This window comes from Manihot esculenta, chromosome 17 (genome assembly GCF_001659605.2).
Source record: "Manihot esculenta cultivar AM560-2 chromosome 17, M.esculenta_v8, whole genome shotgun sequence".
In the NCBI taxonomy this organism is placed as follows: Eukaryota; Viridiplantae; Streptophyta; class Magnoliopsida; order Malpighiales; family Euphorbiaceae; genus Manihot; species Manihot esculenta.
In genome coordinates, this window is record NC_035177.2 from 27106363 (window position 1) to 27124296 (window position 17934).

The 17934-nt window shown below is 37.5% G+C and overlaps 1 protein-coding gene across 1 annotated transcript; it reads left to right on the forward strand.

Moving 5' to 3' along the window:
- The first annotated feature begins 15112 nt into the window (after positions 1-15112).
- LOC110604978 (9-cis-epoxycarotenoid dioxygenase NCED2, chloroplastic) lies at positions 15113-17347 on the forward strand. Its single transcript, XM_021743258.2, has one exon. It carries the CDS (start codon positions 15225-15227, stop codon positions 17037-17039), a length of 1815 nt encoding a protein of 604 aa, XP_021598950.1. The 5' UTR covers positions 15113-15224; the 3' UTR covers positions 17040-17347.
- The last annotated feature ends 587 nt before the right edge of the window (positions 17348-17934 follow it).

Below are 17934 nucleotides of genomic sequence, written 5' to 3' on the forward strand. Positions count from 1 at the left end.
GAGGATCCCTTTGCTGTCAAATCTGAATTCTTCATTCTTGCCTAACTGAACAGTCTTAGCAATTTTCACCAACTCTGGGTCCTCATGCTGTTTCTGAGCCACCTGCTCCAGAAACATGGGTGTCACTCTCATTTGAGCTATCAAAGCACCTATATCAGACAACTCCAACTGCCGCCCTTTATTAATGAGCTTATAGAATTCCCTCACTACCGGTCTTCTCTCTGCTGTAATATGGGATAGACTGCCAAGTGATTTCCGGCTTAGGGCATCTGCCACAACATTTGCCTTACCCGGATGGTACTGAATTTTGCAATCATAGTCACTAAGCAGTTCCACCCATCTTCTCTGCCTCAGATTCAACTTTCTCTGACTCAAGATGTACTACAAGCTTTTATGATCTGTGAAGATTTCACATTTAACCCCATACAGGTAATGCCTCCACATCTTGAGTGCAAAGATCACAGCTGCCATCTCTAGGTCATGTGTAGGATAATTCAACTCATGCTTCTTCAACTGCCTAGAAGCATAAGCAATTACCCTCTCATTTTGCATCAACACACAACCCACACGGGACGCATCACAAAACACTGTGAAGTCTTCATTACTAGTAGGCAGAGCTAACACCGGTGCTGACGTCAACCTTTTCTTCAGCTCTTCAAAGCTTTCCTCACACTGCTCAGACCATACAAACTTTTGGTTCTTCTTGGTCAGTTTGGTCATAGGAGCGGCAATTTTGGAGAAGTCCTGAACGAACCTCCTGTAGTAACCTGCCAAACTTAGAAAGCTCTTAATCTCTGTAACTATAGTGGGTCTAGGCCAGTTAGCTATAGCTTTCACCTTCTTGGGGTCCACTTCAATTCCCTATTCTGACACAACATGCCACAAGAATGAGATGCTCCTTAACCAGAACTCACACTTGGAGAACTTGGCATACAAGCCATGCTCCCTCAGGGTCTGCAAAACTATTCTCAGATGATGGGCATACTCCTCTGCATTTCTGAAATACACTAAGATATCATCGATGAAGAAAATAATAAAGTGATCCAGATATTGACTGAAAACTCTGTTCATGAGATCCATGAATGCTGCAGAGGCATTGGTTAGCCCAAACGGCATTACTAGGAACTCATAATGCCCATATCTGGTCCTGAACGCCGTCTTTGGCACATCTTCTTCTCTGATTCTCAGCTGATGGTACCCGGATCTCAGATCTATCTTGGAGAAACAATCTGCTCCAGCTAGCTGGTCAAATAGATCGTCGATCCTAGGTAACGAATACTTATTCTTGGTAGTGACTTTGTTCAACTGCCTGTAGTCGATACAAAGTCTCAATGATCCATCCTTCTTTACAAACAGCACTGGAGCACCCCAAGGTGAGGTACTCGGTCGGATGAAACCCTTGTCTACCAACTCTTGTAACTGCTCCTTTAGCTCCTTCAACTCTGCTGGTGCCATCTTGTAGGGAGGAATATAGATTGGTTTGGTTCCAGGCATCAATTCTATTTCAAACTCTATCTCCCTAGCAGGTGGTAGTCCTGGAAGCTCGTTCGGGAAGACATCTGGAAATTCTCTGACCACGGGCACTGAGGCGAGCTCCCTAACCTGACTATCCAGCTCTCTCACATGAGCTAGGAACCCCTGACAACCCCTCCTGAGCAACCTATGAGCCTGCAGGGCTGATATCAGACCTCTAGGCATATCCCTCCTGTCTCCCCTGAAGACAACCTCTGACCCATCCTGATCTCTGAACCTGACTACCTTGTCTCTGCAATCCAAGGTAGCACCATGAGTAGATAGCCAATCCATCCCTAGAATGACATCAAAATCTGTCAAATCTATAACCACAAGGTCAGCTGGAAGGCATCTACCCTCAACAATTACTGGACTGAATCGGCAGACTGACTCTGCCACTGATGGATCACACTTGGGTCCACTGACTCAGAGGGGACACTCTAACCCAAAGACTATCAAACCCAACCTCTCTACGGCTCTCGGAGCAACAAAAGAATGAGATGCATCAGGGTCCATTAAAGCATACACATCTGAACAACCAATGATGAGATTACCTGACACCACAGTGTTGGATGTGTTTGCCTCCTGCTGTGTCATAGTGAAGATCCAAGCTGGAGCTGACGGACCTTCACCCCGGGAACCTGTCGAAGAAGAGGCTGCCCCTCTCCCTCTGCCTCTGCCGCTACCTTGAGTCATGGCTGGAGCTATTGGCTAGGCCACACTACCTGAAGCCGTCTGCTGGGACTGTGCCATAAAAGGTGCCCTAGGACACTCCCGAGCCATGTGTCCCTCCTGCCCACACCTGAAGCAGGCTGTCGTCCCAAACCGACATACTCCCTTGTGTGGCTTACCACACCTCAAGCACTCTGAACCATCTAAACCTGAGCTCGAGCCACCACCTAAACCCAGACCTGACTTCAAACGGTTCTAGAACTTATGCTTCTTGGGCTTGGATCTGCCCCACTTCTTACTACCTGAAGCTGCTGCACTCAGAGAATAGGGATCTAACTTTCCCCCACCTGGGGTCTTGGAATCCGAAGACTGTGCCACTTGCTGTTTAACTGTCCCCTGAATGATGGCACTAGCCTCCATCTTCCGTGCTGCATCCACTATGGTGTGGAAGTCCTCTCTCTCTGCTACTAGAATTAGGGAGGAATACCTGGGATGAAGCCTCATGGTATACCTTCTGGCCTTCTTCTGATCTGTATCATAAGCTTGGCCCACATATTGCAGCAACTCCAGAAACCTGTCAGTATATTCATCTACACTCATCTCCTCTGTTTGCCTTAACTGTTCAAACTTAACCACCTTTAGCACCCTTGAACTAGGGGTGAGCATTCGGTCGGTTCGGTTCAAAACCGAACTGAACCGAATAAACCGAAAACCGAAATTTGATTGTTTATGAAAACCGAACCGATTTTAGTCAGAAACCGAATCAAACCGAACCGGTCTGATTCGGTTCGATTCGGTTCGGTTTGATCGGTTTCGATTTTTAATAATTTTTTTATTTTTTACCCTTTATTTTTAATATTTTAAAATTTAATTAAAATATTTTAATTTTAATATGATTTAATTTCTATATATTATTGAAAAAACATATTATTATTACTAATCGGTTCGGTTCGGTTTTTTTGATTTTTTTCTGATCAAAATCGAACCGAACCAAAATAACCGAAATTTTTAAAATTGAAAACCGAACCGAATCGAAATATATAAAAAACCGAACCAAATTTTTAAATCGGTTCGATTCAGTCGGTTTTTTCGGTTTGAACCGAATACTGCTCACCCCTACCTTGAACTATCCGGAAAAGCCCATCCTGCAAACTTATTAGCAAACTGCTCCCAGGATAAGCTCTCCAATCTCGGGTCCACATAGTTTTTGAACCATTCTCTTGCTTTCTTGCACTTCAGTGTGAACCCCGCCATCTGAATGGCTCTACTGTCACTAGCTCCTAGCTCATCCGTTATCATCTTCACCGTCTTGAGATACTCAAATGGTTCATCTCCTGTTTTAAACTTGGGGGCATCCAACTTCAAATAGTCGGTCATCCTTACCTTGCTCCCCACAGATGAGCTAGGTTGGGGTGTTTGGATAACAGGGACCATAGGTTCTGCTGGTGGTGGAGGAGGTGCAGCATTCCCTGGGTTAGGGTTTGCTGGATTTGGATAGAAGGGTGAGGGTGGATACATAGGGTACTGGGGATATAGTGGGTAAAAAGGAGGGTAAGGCATGTAGGAGGGATATGGGTTGAAGCTGGAGTAATCCGATGTACCCCCATCGGATACCCTGGGCCCTGTGGAAAGGGTTGATACTGGGGTGGATAACCAAATCCGGAGGTCTGAGCGCCTCCTTGAGATTCTCCTATGCCCTCTTCCGACATGTTCATGCCCAAGCTACCATCTCTTCTCTGCTCTGCTCATCCTCCTCTAATCCCCTTACATCAGCTGACATTCTACCCTGAACTATCCCCCTCCTGCTTATATTAAAAGACCTTCTAGGGTCCCTTGATGTTCCCTCTCTACTTGATCTGCATGACATTGCCCTTGGCAATGTAGGGGGACGGGCATCCATGCCCTCATTCTCTGGTGGGACTCCAGTCAATCGTGCAGATCGACGAGTGCCTCACATCTTACTTCTGAAAAACAACGTAAAACACATAAACATTAACATCATATGGTTCATGTGGAAATACATGAACCCGCACCACATACATCACATATCATTAATGCACATGCATATTATCATGGCATTTCACATCATCAACAAGACAGGACTCTATATCCTATCCTAGTGGACATGATTTTTCCTATTGTACTTGCCCTTCTATGACATCTATGAGCCCGACACCCTCTAGGTCCGACCATATGAACCTAGGGCTCTGATACCACTCTGTAACGACTCGGAAACCGGACCGCTACCGGCGCTAGGATCCAGATCGACATAAGATCGCCGGGACCCGTAGCAAGCCTACTATACATCCTATACATACCTGATAAATCCCATACATGATCATACATTTCCATAAAAACTTAAACTTTTTCATACACCAAGCTTGACCTATGCATGCACTATAACTGTAAACATACAAACTCCATACTAGAGCCCTCATCAAATGCTCTAGCTGGGTCAACATAACATATGTTAAGCCTGGTTCAACATAATTCATCATTAAAACATTTCATAAGATCATGTACAAAAGGGATTAACCATACATTAGAGCCAAGCTCAATACTAATCCTCAATACATCACTGGACAATACCTTACATTACATTACATCATTTTACATATCATGTCCACTACTAATCTATTATATATACAAAGCTTTCAACCTTGACGACTTTCCGGTCTATCCTGAACCTGCAAGCCTGGGGGTTAGGGGAAAGGGGTGAGCTACTAAAGTCCAGTGAGTAGAACCATAAAATAGTTTATAAGGGTATGCCATCATGAAATGCATCACAACACAAGTAAATCACCTTAAGATGGTATTGTCACCAATAGCCCTCTACATATCCAATAAATGCCCGACCCTCGACGGAACTCCTCAGGACTTCCTCTTAAACATAACATAACATGTCCAACTTTGCCAGGGGCGTAGAATGGGCAACCCTGGTCTTTCCCTTACTCTGTGCCAGGGGCGTAGAATGGGCAACCCTGGTCTTTCCGTACCATATCATATCATATCATATCATATCATATCATATCGAGGACTAATGGATCATCCAATAACCACCCACATCAACAACATATTATGCAATGCATCATATTCGTGAATTCTAATGCAAAACAATCTAGTACATATCATGGCATTCATGATGCATGAACATGCTAAAAACTTTATTGCGTTGAAAATAAAAGAAATTCTGTTCTACTCACCTCTGGCTGACTCTGGACTAACTCTGAAGCAGCTAACACTACTGGCCTCCTCGGTTCCTCGGGTCCGATCCTACACAGGTGGACTCAAATGAGGGACCAAACATACTCTAACATGACTTAAAACATCTCCCCTAAAACACCATAAAATATTCATAGAAAACATGCAAAGGAAGGCTGGACAGGGCACTTTCGGCGGCCGAAAGTCCCTCCAGAGCCAAAAGTCAGGCACTTTCGGGGGCAGGGTTCGGCGGCCGAAAGTCCTTCCAGAGCCGAAAGTCACCCACTTTCGGAGGCAGGTTCAACGGCCGAAACTCCCCTCCAGAGCCGAAAGTCCAAACTTTCAGGGGCGAGTTTAGGCAGCCTAAACTGCCTTCCCTGGCAGGTTCGGCGGCCGAACATGGCTTCTGCAGCCGAACCTGGGTTCTCCAGAATGGCAGAACCCAATTCCGCCTCATGCATTCAGCCAACCAAAACCTGACAACATGCATTCAACTATTCTAAATCATGCATAAACACTTATTCAAGCATATAGGGGCATAAAACTAACCTATACCCCAACAACCATCACATTTAGCATACATTTAGCATAAAAGGTACATAAACCCTAACATTAAACAACTAGCCTAAACATACATTAAAACCCCTTAACCCTTCTTAAAACTTACTTAAAAATATAAGAGAAGATAGAATCTACACTTACCTCTTGAAGATCGAGAGGAGGGTTGTAATACCCGGCTAGACCCCGGCATCGGAATTCCTACTTTCCGGCGGAAGTCTCCGTTGGAATCTGGGATTCGAGGATGTCGGAGCCTTCCAGAAGGGTAAGACAGAGGTTTTTCAAAATGTTCTTACATGTTTTCATGGTTTTGAGAAAGAAAATTGAGTTTTGAAAAGGAAAAGACCAAGGGGACAATTGCCAGGTTCGGCCGCCGAACATTGCATGGTTTCGCATCCAGTTTTGGCCGCCGAAGGAGAGGCGGTTGGCCACCTATAAAGGCCCCTTTGACCGGAGATTGAGTGTTCTTACACTCTCTTTTTGGTCAAAGGTAGGGTTCTTACTCCCCTTGGGTGTTTTCATGTGATTTCCTTAAATCTTGCATGTTTTAATATGTTTTGAGCTTGGTTTTAGAGTTTTGAGCAAAAGAAAGCAAAGTTGGTGAACTTAGAGGTTTTGGATCGTTTTTCCACCACATCTCCGAGTTAGGACCAGTGATCCTCTCGTTCTTCAAGAGGTAAGCATGGATCCTCACCTCCCCTTATGTTTAAAGCATGTTTTAAAAGTTTAAGAGAGTTTTATGGGTTAGTTTTTAGTGGATCCTTAGGTTGAGGCATATGTTTATCATATGCTATTTGTTGATGTTTGATGTTGTTTGTGGGGTTTAAACTAGTGTTTAGACCCCTATATGCATGAGATATGTTATGTGCAAGATATTGAGAGTTGGTATGCATGATATGGGTGTGTTATAGGTTTTTGGAGGCTGGAAACCTGAGTTGAGCATGGGTTCTGCCTTTCTGGAGAACCCAGGTTCGGCCGCCGAAGGAAGGTTCGGCCGTCGAACCCCTTGAGGAGGCAGTTTCGGCTGCCAAAACTTGCCCCCGAAAGTTGGGACTTTCGTCTCTGGAGGGCAGTTTCGGCCGCCGAAGGTGCCGCCGAAGGAGGGTGACTTTCGTCTCTGGAAGGACTTTCGGCCGCCAAACCCGTCCCCGAAAGTGCCTGACTTTCGGATCTGGAGGGACATTCGGCCACCGAACCTGCCGCCGAAAGACCCCTGTCCAGCCTTTCTTTGCCCATTTATCCATGCATGCTTAGGATGTTTTAGGGGGGTTTTAGGGAGATGTTCAGTGCTATGTTAGAGTAGGTTTGGTCCTCATTTGAGTCCACCTGTGTAGGTGCGGACCCGAGGAATCAAGGAGGCCCACAGAGTTAAAGTTACAAAGACTGCTCAGCAGTTGACAGAGGTGAGTGGAACAGACCTATGTTTTTAAATTAATGAATGTTATAGCATGATCCATGCATCATAAATGCCATGTTTATGTAGGATATGTTGCATTAGCAATCACAAAGATGGTGCATTGCATTATTACTTATTGATGGGGACGGACACAGTATGGACCCTTTAGCCCTCTAAGTTTATGTAACGAAGTCCTGTGGTGCCCCTTAGAGGGTCGGGCAATCAGTTAGAGTCACAAAGTCCTGTGGTGCTCCTTAGAGGGCCGGGCAAATAGTTTATGTTACAAAGTCTTGTGGTGCCCTTTTTAGGGCCGGGCATTGAGCTGAGGGATTTTTTGGGTCAGTCCGTCCGTGATGTGAATTGTTTGTGTTGTGATGCATTTTCATGATAGTATGATTTAAATGTTTTTAGTGTTCTGCTCACTGGGCTCTAGTAGCTCACCCCTCTCCCTAACCCCATGTTTTCAGCGTCTCAGAGGAAAGACAAGAACAGCAAGGGTAAAGGCATATGTAAGAGGTAGAGGAGTGGACATGATTTACAGTATAGAGATGATGTAATGTATTGAGATGATGTAATAGTTATGTTATGTACAGAGTTATAGTATTGTGCTTGGCCCTTAGTGTATGTTTTATCCCTTTTGTACATGATCATTTTTATGTTTTATGTTTATGAGGATGAGAACTAAGCTTGGTGTATGATAGTTTGACCCATCTCGAGCATTTGATGAGAGTTCTAGTGAGGGGTTTCTATATTGTATGATACCACAGCAGGTATTACTCTCAGAGTGCATACAGAGCATGTTCAGTCCAAGCTTAGTATATGAGAAAGATCAAAATTTTTATAGAAATGTACGATCATGTATGGGTTTTATCAGGTACACAGAGCTCACAATAGGTTTGCTACGGGTCCCGGCGGCCTTAAACCGACCTGGGTCCTAGCGCCAGTGGCGGTCTGGTTTTTGGGCTGTTACAAGGGTGATCCAAACTTGGAGATTTGCAGAAATCGAGCTCCGGGGGTCTCCAAACTTTAAAAACTTGATTTTAGCTTAAAAATTTTCAAGAGAAAGTAAAAACTCATAAAAAAAACATGAAGGGATTGAAGGAAAACAATAAATCGACCATGGAAGGGCGAAATCTCACCTATGCCCGAAAATAGAGAGAGAAAACTCGCCCATTTTCAGACAATGGCCCTTTTATAAGTGGCTGGCCAGACCACCTTCGGGGGCCAAAGGTGCTTCCGCAAACTCCCCATGTTCGGCGGCCGAACCGAGTTTTCTTCCTTGATCTTTTTCTTTCAAAACTCAATTTCTCTTTTTATTAAAACCATAAAAACACATGAAAACACTTTAAAAAGGCAAGTTCTACCCTTCTAGAGGGTTCCGGCATCCGAAATTTCGCCGGAAAGTTGGAATTCCGATACCGGAGTCTAGCCGGGTATTACATCAGTGAACAACTCAAATCTCTAAAATTTTAAATTATTTATAATATTTCAGAAATTATATCTGTATATATAAACAATTACCAATTGAAAATTATTTATAAAATTTAAACATTTTAATTTTCAAAAACAACTATTATGTTTTCGAATTAAATAAATTTAATAATGTTATCGTACAATTATCATATGACATATTTTTCGGTGCATATCAACAACTGAAATAAAAAAAGATTTTAAAATAATTTAATAACAATTTATTCAAAATGATTTATTTTTCTATTGATTAATTAAACTATGTTAATTGTTGTTTAAAATTATAAATTGTTGCTTAAAATAAAATTATAATTAATTAAAGTTTATCAGTAATAAATTTTACACTATAATATGTTATAAAAATAATTTAATTATTCTTTTAAATAAATTATAAAAATGAGAAATGTTTATAAATAAAGTAAATATGATTAAATTTTATATCGATTTAGAACGAAGTAATATATTTTTTATAAGAGTTTTAAATATTTTTACTCTTTAAATTAATTTTTATACAAGTTAAATTTTGTCTAAATTTAATTTATCGGTTAATGGGTTAGAGAGTCCAGAGGTTATATCAATATTTTGAAAAAAAATTTTAAAAATTATGAAACAGCAATGCAGAAAGGTACCCATGCAAATTGGAAGTATGAGGTGGAGTTGAAGAAACAGAGTGGATAGGATTATCACATTATGGGTGGTGAGTTGAGTGGACAACTTCATACTTCTTCTTAACATTGCCATGCTCATTTCATAATCAACTCAACAATCACATTTGCAACTTGCTTGTTCCAGAAACTTCGCATCCAATTGAATCTTTTTTTTATTTAAAAAAGTAAAAAAAAAATTAGGTAAGGGCAATGCAAAGACTATTGCCCCATTCACTTCACTGTTGCATTAATTGTTGATGACAAGTTGAGTTGTTTACCTCCACAAATGTTTGGCAAGTTGGCTTAAGAGTCAAATTTGGTAAGTGCACATCCATCATGTGTCACCCAGTGGTAAATTTTTCTCCTAATTGATTGGGTATTAGGGCAATATTAAATACAACAGTGTTTAAAACTAAATATTTGATCTTTTTTTCCCTTGGAAAAAGCTTAATTACCCATTTTCTAAATGTCTTTTTTTTTAATTCCATCTGTAATGATTCATTTTATAATAAATAATTCATAAAAAATGAATTTTTTAAAAATAAAATGAATTTATTTCTTTAATTACAAACATCAAAATTAAAGAATTTCACATACAGTACTTTTGGCAACTAGTTAAAAATTTGACAAACAAGAAAGAAGAGCCTATCAAGAATTGCAAGATGACTACTCCCATTGTATCAGACCAAATCATATTGGTTCATGCACCCAAAAAAAATCAACTAAAATTGGCAAATTTACACAAATAGAAATCACTTTTGCTGAGGTCAATAGAAATTTGATATAAAAAAAGGTCTAAATTAGGTACAAAATTAACATTTCTAAGTTGAGATAGCGTGCAAAACTCTTGATATATACAATACGTGTTTCTTTTAAATTCAAACAATTCATCAACATTTTGATAATACATTTTTCTTTTAATATATATATTTTTTTAATTTTAATCATATATATCTTAACCCATTAAATTAAAATTAAAACATATTCACACTAAATTTATTAAAAAAAATAAAATGTTATAAGCTAATATTTGCTTATTTTATTATTAATGTTAATGATTCAGAAACCCCACTGCTTGTGAGCTTTTGACTGTAGTTTAGTATTGGCTTCATACATTATTAGGAAACTTTATACCTAAGTTTGGGTTTTATTTTTGACCACAGGAGAAATATTTGACCCTCTTTTTAAAAGACAAACAAACCATGATCTTACAAGAAATCATGGGCCACATGTTTTTTTTTTGCTTGAAGTCTAAGCTAGGTATATAGCTAATCTTTACCCAAAAAATAATAATTTCTATAGCGTTACCTTGAAGAGCTAAGTAGGAAACGGCAGTTGGTAGTTTATTTCTGGTCAGTCAATTTCAGTTAGGGAATCTTTTTTAACAGGAATATATTTTATAGTTTGGTGAATTAAAGAAAGAAGAAAGGAGTGAAATTGAAATTAGCTGCTGCTTTAGTGTGTAATTGGTAAAGATTTTGGATATGCTTATATCTTACCTGCTGCTACCTACCTAATAAAATATTATTATTTATGTTTATTAAAATCACTAATAAAATTTAGAGTTAGTCAAAGATAGAATAATGTTTACCTAATGCAGAAAACAAAACCTAATTAAGTCAAAATATGGAAATTTTTGTGAATACTTTGCATTTGATTGGGTGTAAGGTATACATCTACATCACAAATATTCTAACCCAATCAATATTTACCTATTTATATAACACATCGTTATTAATAAATTTATATTTAATAATATTAATAAGATTTTGAATTTTTAAAAATAATTTTTTTAAAAACAGAAAGTATTGACTTAATGTTTTCTTTGATTTGTATTCTCCTGAAATATATTATTTTTATAAATAAACAGAGCTTTTGTAACAATTTTTTTTTAAAAAAAAAAGAATTAATCCATGCAATTTGAGTTGTAAAATTAATTAATCCGTCCAATAGTGATTCCCAAATTTTTTGTCGTTTATTTTGAGACCACATAATATTGAAGAAGAATATGCTTAACACCAGTCATTTTCAGGTTCACATTGATTATTAATTTAGAACCGTCATATGTGAGTGCGTACATGTGCACTCACGTGTACACGTGTAAGATGGGGAAATCTTTCTATCTAATTCTCCCATTGCACGTGCCACACATGGGCTTGAGATGGTCGTCACAACTGATTTAGACTCTCATTTAATATTTTCAGAATGAAAATTATTTTTCTAAAAAAAATATTTTACATCTAATTAAAAAAAACAATTTTAATAAATATTTTATGATTATTTTAACAAATTCGTAGATTCTTTTACAATTAATTTTCATCTCCTCAAAATCTGATTAACATACTTTTATATTTTATAGAATTAAATATCCTTTAATGATTCTGTTAAAAAACTTATTTTAACTTTAAACATATATATTTTTTAATTTTCATAATTTTAATTATTTATATAATCTAGCTCCTGTATTTTTATTTTATTTTTAATATATTAAAAAAATTTTTAATTAAAATTGAAATAAGTTGACTGATATATTTTTAACATATATAAATTTTATAGAAGTATTATAAAATTTGATATTTTGAGATTCAAATAATAGAATTTACGGTATCAGTATAAATTTAAATAGAAAAAAATATTTTTCCTTTTTACTCATTTTTCTTTTATTTATTTTACAGTTTCTTTACTATAATTTCATTTGTTTTTGTCATTCAAATTCGTACATATGAATGTGTCAGACTCTCTCTCCGCGTTAGACAACTATTTAATTCTCTTAACACGCATGCGAACAGAATTGCAAAATGACTGGATCAGCTGCTTTTATTCATGTCACATCACTAGACTAAATTATTTTTATACTGAATTTGAATTTGCGATCGATCCAGCCTACCCTGCGTATATTCGGTCTGAGATTTGAGACGTTGAACCGGTCAATTAAAGAAAAATTTCATAGATTTTAGGGCATTATTATTTTCTTAGATCTGGTCTCACTGAGAACAAATGAGATTCAGCGGTTATTAGAATTTAATATTATAAAATATTAAGACATTTTAATACATTTTAAAACAAACAAAGGTAATATTTGGTTATGTGTAATGATTAATTGATCCAAAGTAGTCATATAATAAGACACATTAATTATTGTCAAATATCAACAAGGCATTACTTACAAGATTATAACACAGAAAATGCAGAACCCTAAAATTGACGTTGATCTTGATATTTGTATGGAAAACTCACTGAAACCATTATTATCGGGACCTTGCGTCACTTCATGAAGCCACTTGTTGCACAGTCGCCATAGGCCTGTCCGATTATTACCTGTGAAAGTGCTCCGTTGGCCAATGAAATGATTTCTTCACAAGTGGGATTGAATTGAAGCATTAATTTGTTTTTCTAGTGCAGTCTTAGGACACTCAACAGTGTATACATGTACCCTGTCCTAACAGCTTTTGAAAGAAAAGGAACCATCCTTGTGTAATTATATATACTGTCAAAAAACAAAAGGACCAAATTGGAAACACCTTCCTCAAATTGAAAACAATAACTTCTACAACTGAATGATGTGGTCGGGTTCCTGTAGCCTGTGGATAAGTACACCGCTCATAACTCGTCTCAATAAAAAATTTCAAAATTTACGTTATTTTATATTTTAATTTAAATATTTAAATTTTAAATAAATTAACTCAATATTTATAATATAAAATAATATTTATTCATATTTAAAAATAAAATTTTAATATTATGGTAATCCCATAATGTTGGCAATGTTCCATTATTGATATAGAGAGATGGGCCCATCATCCCCTAGTACTTGGGAATACTGCTGTGAATTAGTTGGATATGTATATGTAACGGAGTTTTGTGTTGGAGTGGAATAACCTATCAGTATCAAAGCACTCTGTACATTTTCAGGAAAAAATTTCATCGCAAGTTGCTTCAAACAACTTGAAACTACTTTGAATAAATTTACATATGGTTAAATATGTTGTCTTTTCAACTTACATCTTCTGTGGAGGGGCCATGGCCTGCCTGCCTGCCTGCAATTAAGGAAAATTTATCAGTAAATTCTGAAAGTTTATTATTTTTATAATGACTCAATGAAGAATCTAAATAAATTCACGAATTAAAATAATTCAATTGATGTATTTAAGAAAAATAAAAAATAAATTTATATTATCTAAATCTAAATAATTATCATCTTATATGAAAAAGACAGTCAATTATTCAACCATATGACAATTATGGACATTAATTTCTCTAAACCACTTGGAGTTTGGCATACTCCTAATTAGGCCCCTAAAACGATGTCCTTTATAGAGTGTAAGAAAAATCTTTTTAAGTATATGATAAAGAAATCTCACCCGAAATTAGGAAACTTATCTAATTTATAAGAGTATGTTCAACACTGAGATTGTGGCTACAGAAGCGTTTAATTTTTGGAAATTTAATTTTTGTTATTTTAATGTTTTTATAATTAAATTATATAAAAAATTAAAATCAACTTTATTATTTTAATAGATTTGCTAATTTAAATTTATTTGAATTAATTGAAATAATAAATTTTAAATACAAATGTTTTATAAAAGGAAAAAACAAATTATATATATATATATATGCACACGCACACACGCACACACGCAACACTGTAGCTTAAGGTAGGAAATAATTACTGAGGAGAAGAAAGAGATGTAGATGGCCATATTGAAAAGCACATAGCTATCTTTATCATAGTTTCCTTATCCAATGGCCCTCTCCACAGTGTCTCCTAAAGCCAACTTAATTTTAGGACCAGCTGTCATACATATGCCCTAACTTCAGTCTTCTCTGTCCTGTTACTACAATCCAAACCTTAGTCTTGCCATCATCTGTCCAGCCATTCATGGTTTCATCTTTCAATTTTACAAGCCCTTCTAATTCCAACAAATTGAATTGAGCTGCCATTACTTTATATTAATTAAAGAAACAATATTATTAAATGTGGAACAAATTTTGTCATTAGGGACATAAATATGGCGGTTACAATGACATATGACGGTCAAATAGAAAACGTACTTATTTATATAAGAATTTGAATCAAATGGGTGAAGAATAATATTTAAATTTATAAAAATTATAATTATTAAATATAAATTAATTATTTATAGAAAAATAATTGGATATTCAGTATTGAGAGAGACGGCTACAAATTCGAAAGCAAAAGAATATAATTGGATATTCAGATAAATTTTTTGAAAAAATCTTAGACAGGAGTCGTAGATGTTGATAGAGAATAGGGCAATTCTACGGACTATGGTGCTATAATTGGTCCCAAATGTTAGCTCTGGCTTACCTCCAATTATATGTTCTCCCTATCTCTTCTTTATTTCTCTTTATTTCATTTCTCACTTTCTTTTAGCAAATATGGTTTGTGTCATTAGCAAAGTCCAAACTATAAGTCTGTGAGTGCCCACACTTAATAGTTTTTTTTTAAGTTTCCTAATTTATTTTGAGAATTTTTATTAGAAACTTTTGCAATGTCAATCCCCAAATACAAGTGCCTTTCCACAAATACACCACGTGGTCTTCTCTTACATGTCTGAGGTGGACCTCCATACAATTAAAACCACTATATCACCGCTCTTCCCCAACTCTATTTATACCCCATTTTCTATCTCTTTCTCTCAATAACTCTCTCTCTCGTTCTCTCTGGTTCTCTGCCAAAAAGCACGAAGAAACGCTTCTCTTTTTGCTATCAACCTGAACAGAACCCCACATCACTTATCATTTCCATGGCGGCTGCTGCTAATACAATTTCTAATTCCGGTAATTGGTCTAAAACCCAATTCCCCCACACAATTCTTTCTTGTTCTCTGCTGGATTTGGGCTCCATATCCTTCGCCAAGATTAAGCCCAATAGTAAAAGAACCAAAATTCACTGCGCTCTAAACTCTCCCTCTGTTCTTCATTTCCCTGAACAGTCCTATCAAGCAACAGTAATTCCCAAAGATGACTCCTTTCTCGTTGGAAAACGCAAAACCGGTCACCTTCAGCTCCCACAGTGGAACCTCTTGCAAAGAGCAGCTGCTGTTGCTTTAGACATGGTAGAAGGTGCCTTGGTCTCTCATGAGCGCCAACAACAACTGCCCAAAACTGCTGATCCGCGTGTCCAAATTTCTGGAAACTATGCTCCTGTACCTGAACAGCCCGTCCGGAACGAGCTTCCGGTCACCGGAACCATCCCTGAATGCATTAATGGTGTCTACGTGAGAAACGGTGCCAACCCACTTTTTGAGCCTGTCGCCGGTCACCACTTATTTGACGGAGATGGTATGGTCCACGCTGTGACCATTGATAAGGGCAATGCAAGCTATGCTTGTCGTTTCACTGAAACAGAAAGGCTGAAACAAGAGAGAAAATTGGGTAGGCCAGTGTTTCCTAAAGCAATTGGCGAACTTCATGGCCACTCTGGTATAGCAAGATTACTCCTTTTCTATGCAAGAGGATTATGTGGGCTTGTTGATCACACCAACGGAACTGGAGTGGCTAACGCCGGGCTTGTCTACTTCAATGACAGTCTTCTTGCCATGTCTGAGGACGACGTTCCTTACCAAGTGCGTATTACTTCTAACGGCGATCTTGAAACTGTCGGGCGATACAATTTCAATGGCCAACTTGAGCACGCAATGATTGCGCACCCAAAGATTGATCCAGTTTCTAAAGAGCTATTTGCTCTTAGCTACGACGTCGTTCAAAAGCCGTACCTAAAGTACTTCAGATTCTTTCCCGACGGGACAAAATCACCGGACGTCGATATCCCTCTTCCCGTGCCAACAATGATGCATGATTTCGCTATCACTGAGAATTTCGTGGTGATACCTGACCAACAAGTTGTTTTCAAGCTTGAAGAAATGATAAGAGGGGGCTCTCCTGTTATTTATGACAAGGACAAGAAGTCTCGGTTTGGGATTCTTGCAAAGAATGCTGGTGATGCTAAGGATATTATCTGGGTGGAATCGCCGGACACTTTCTGCTTCCATTTATGGAATGCATGGGAGGAGCCGGAATCCGATGAAGTAGTAGTGATTGGATCTTGCATGACTCCCCCAGACTCCATCTTCAACGAATGCGACGAGAGTTTAAAGAGTGTATTATCAGAAATCAGGCTCAACCTAAAGACAGGCAAGTCCACGCGCCGCCCAATAATTGAAGAATCAAACCAAGTGAATTTAGAGGCCGGGATGGTGAACCGGAACAGGCTTGGGAGAAAAACTCAGTATGCTTACTTAGCCATTGTTGATCCCTGGCCCAAGGTGTCTGGTTTTGCCAAAGTTGATCTTTTTACGGGGGAGGTAAAGAAGCATATATATGGCGATAAAAAATATGGTGGAGAGCCATTTTTTCTGCCAAGGGACACAAATAGCGAAGCAGAAGATGACGGCTATATACTTGCTTTTGTTCATGACGAGAAGAAATGGCAATCAGAGCTTCAAATAGTGAATGCCATTAACTTACAATTAGAGGCTACGATTCAGCTGCCATCCAGGGTTCCATACGGCTTTCATGGCACATTCATTGATTCAAACGATCTGGTGAATCAAGCCTAGTCTTTTTTTTTTTTTTTTTTCTTGTGCCTGAAATTACCCAAGAAGGAGATTTATTTCACCGGTGGGATGATGGTTGTGTCCCCGGAATCTCCTGGACATTAAAAACCCTAACAACCGTTTTGTTTCTGTTAGGCTTATAGAGTTGTTTTTTTCTGTTCTTTTCTTAGTTTTATTACAAAGGAACCAACTTGTAGCTTTTGGACAGTAGTTGAATTGAAGCTCAGCTGGTTTCTGCTTCTGCTTCTGGTTCGTTTCATTTGTCAGTGTTTGGTTCTCTGTAAAAAATTTTACAGTTTACTCTTTTTCAATTTTCTTTATTTATGTATTATGTTTTATAATATTTATTACAATTCGATTAATGTTTATGGTACTTCCAAAGAAAAAAAAAAAAACCAGTGTTTATGGTATGGTGTTGTACGTGTCTTTGCAACATTCCATGTGCCTAGAATTAGGTTGAAAGCTATTTGTCGTTTATTACAAGTCTTGTTCTAAAGGATATATGGCTAGTAAAAAATCTTTGCCAATTTCCACGTTATCACTTTCAGCTTCCCTTTTCATTTCACATCAAAGTTTTTTTTAAAAAAAATAATTTCAACTTATCCATGACTTTATTCTAATTAATAATATTCAAATCATACTTTAAAATTATTAAATTTTAAAATTAAATATTATGAAAAAAAATCATTAGTTAAAAAAATATTTTTCTTTTTTCCTCAATATCTCTAAGTTAATAATATAATTTTATAATAAATAAATGAAACAAATGGTTATTTCAGTAAATTACTAGACCAAATATTGATATTTTTCATATATTTTACGATAGAGCTCCTATATAAATTATAAACTTTCTGGTCAAAGATGTCAAACGTTACAAGTCACAATAGGAGGATTCAAT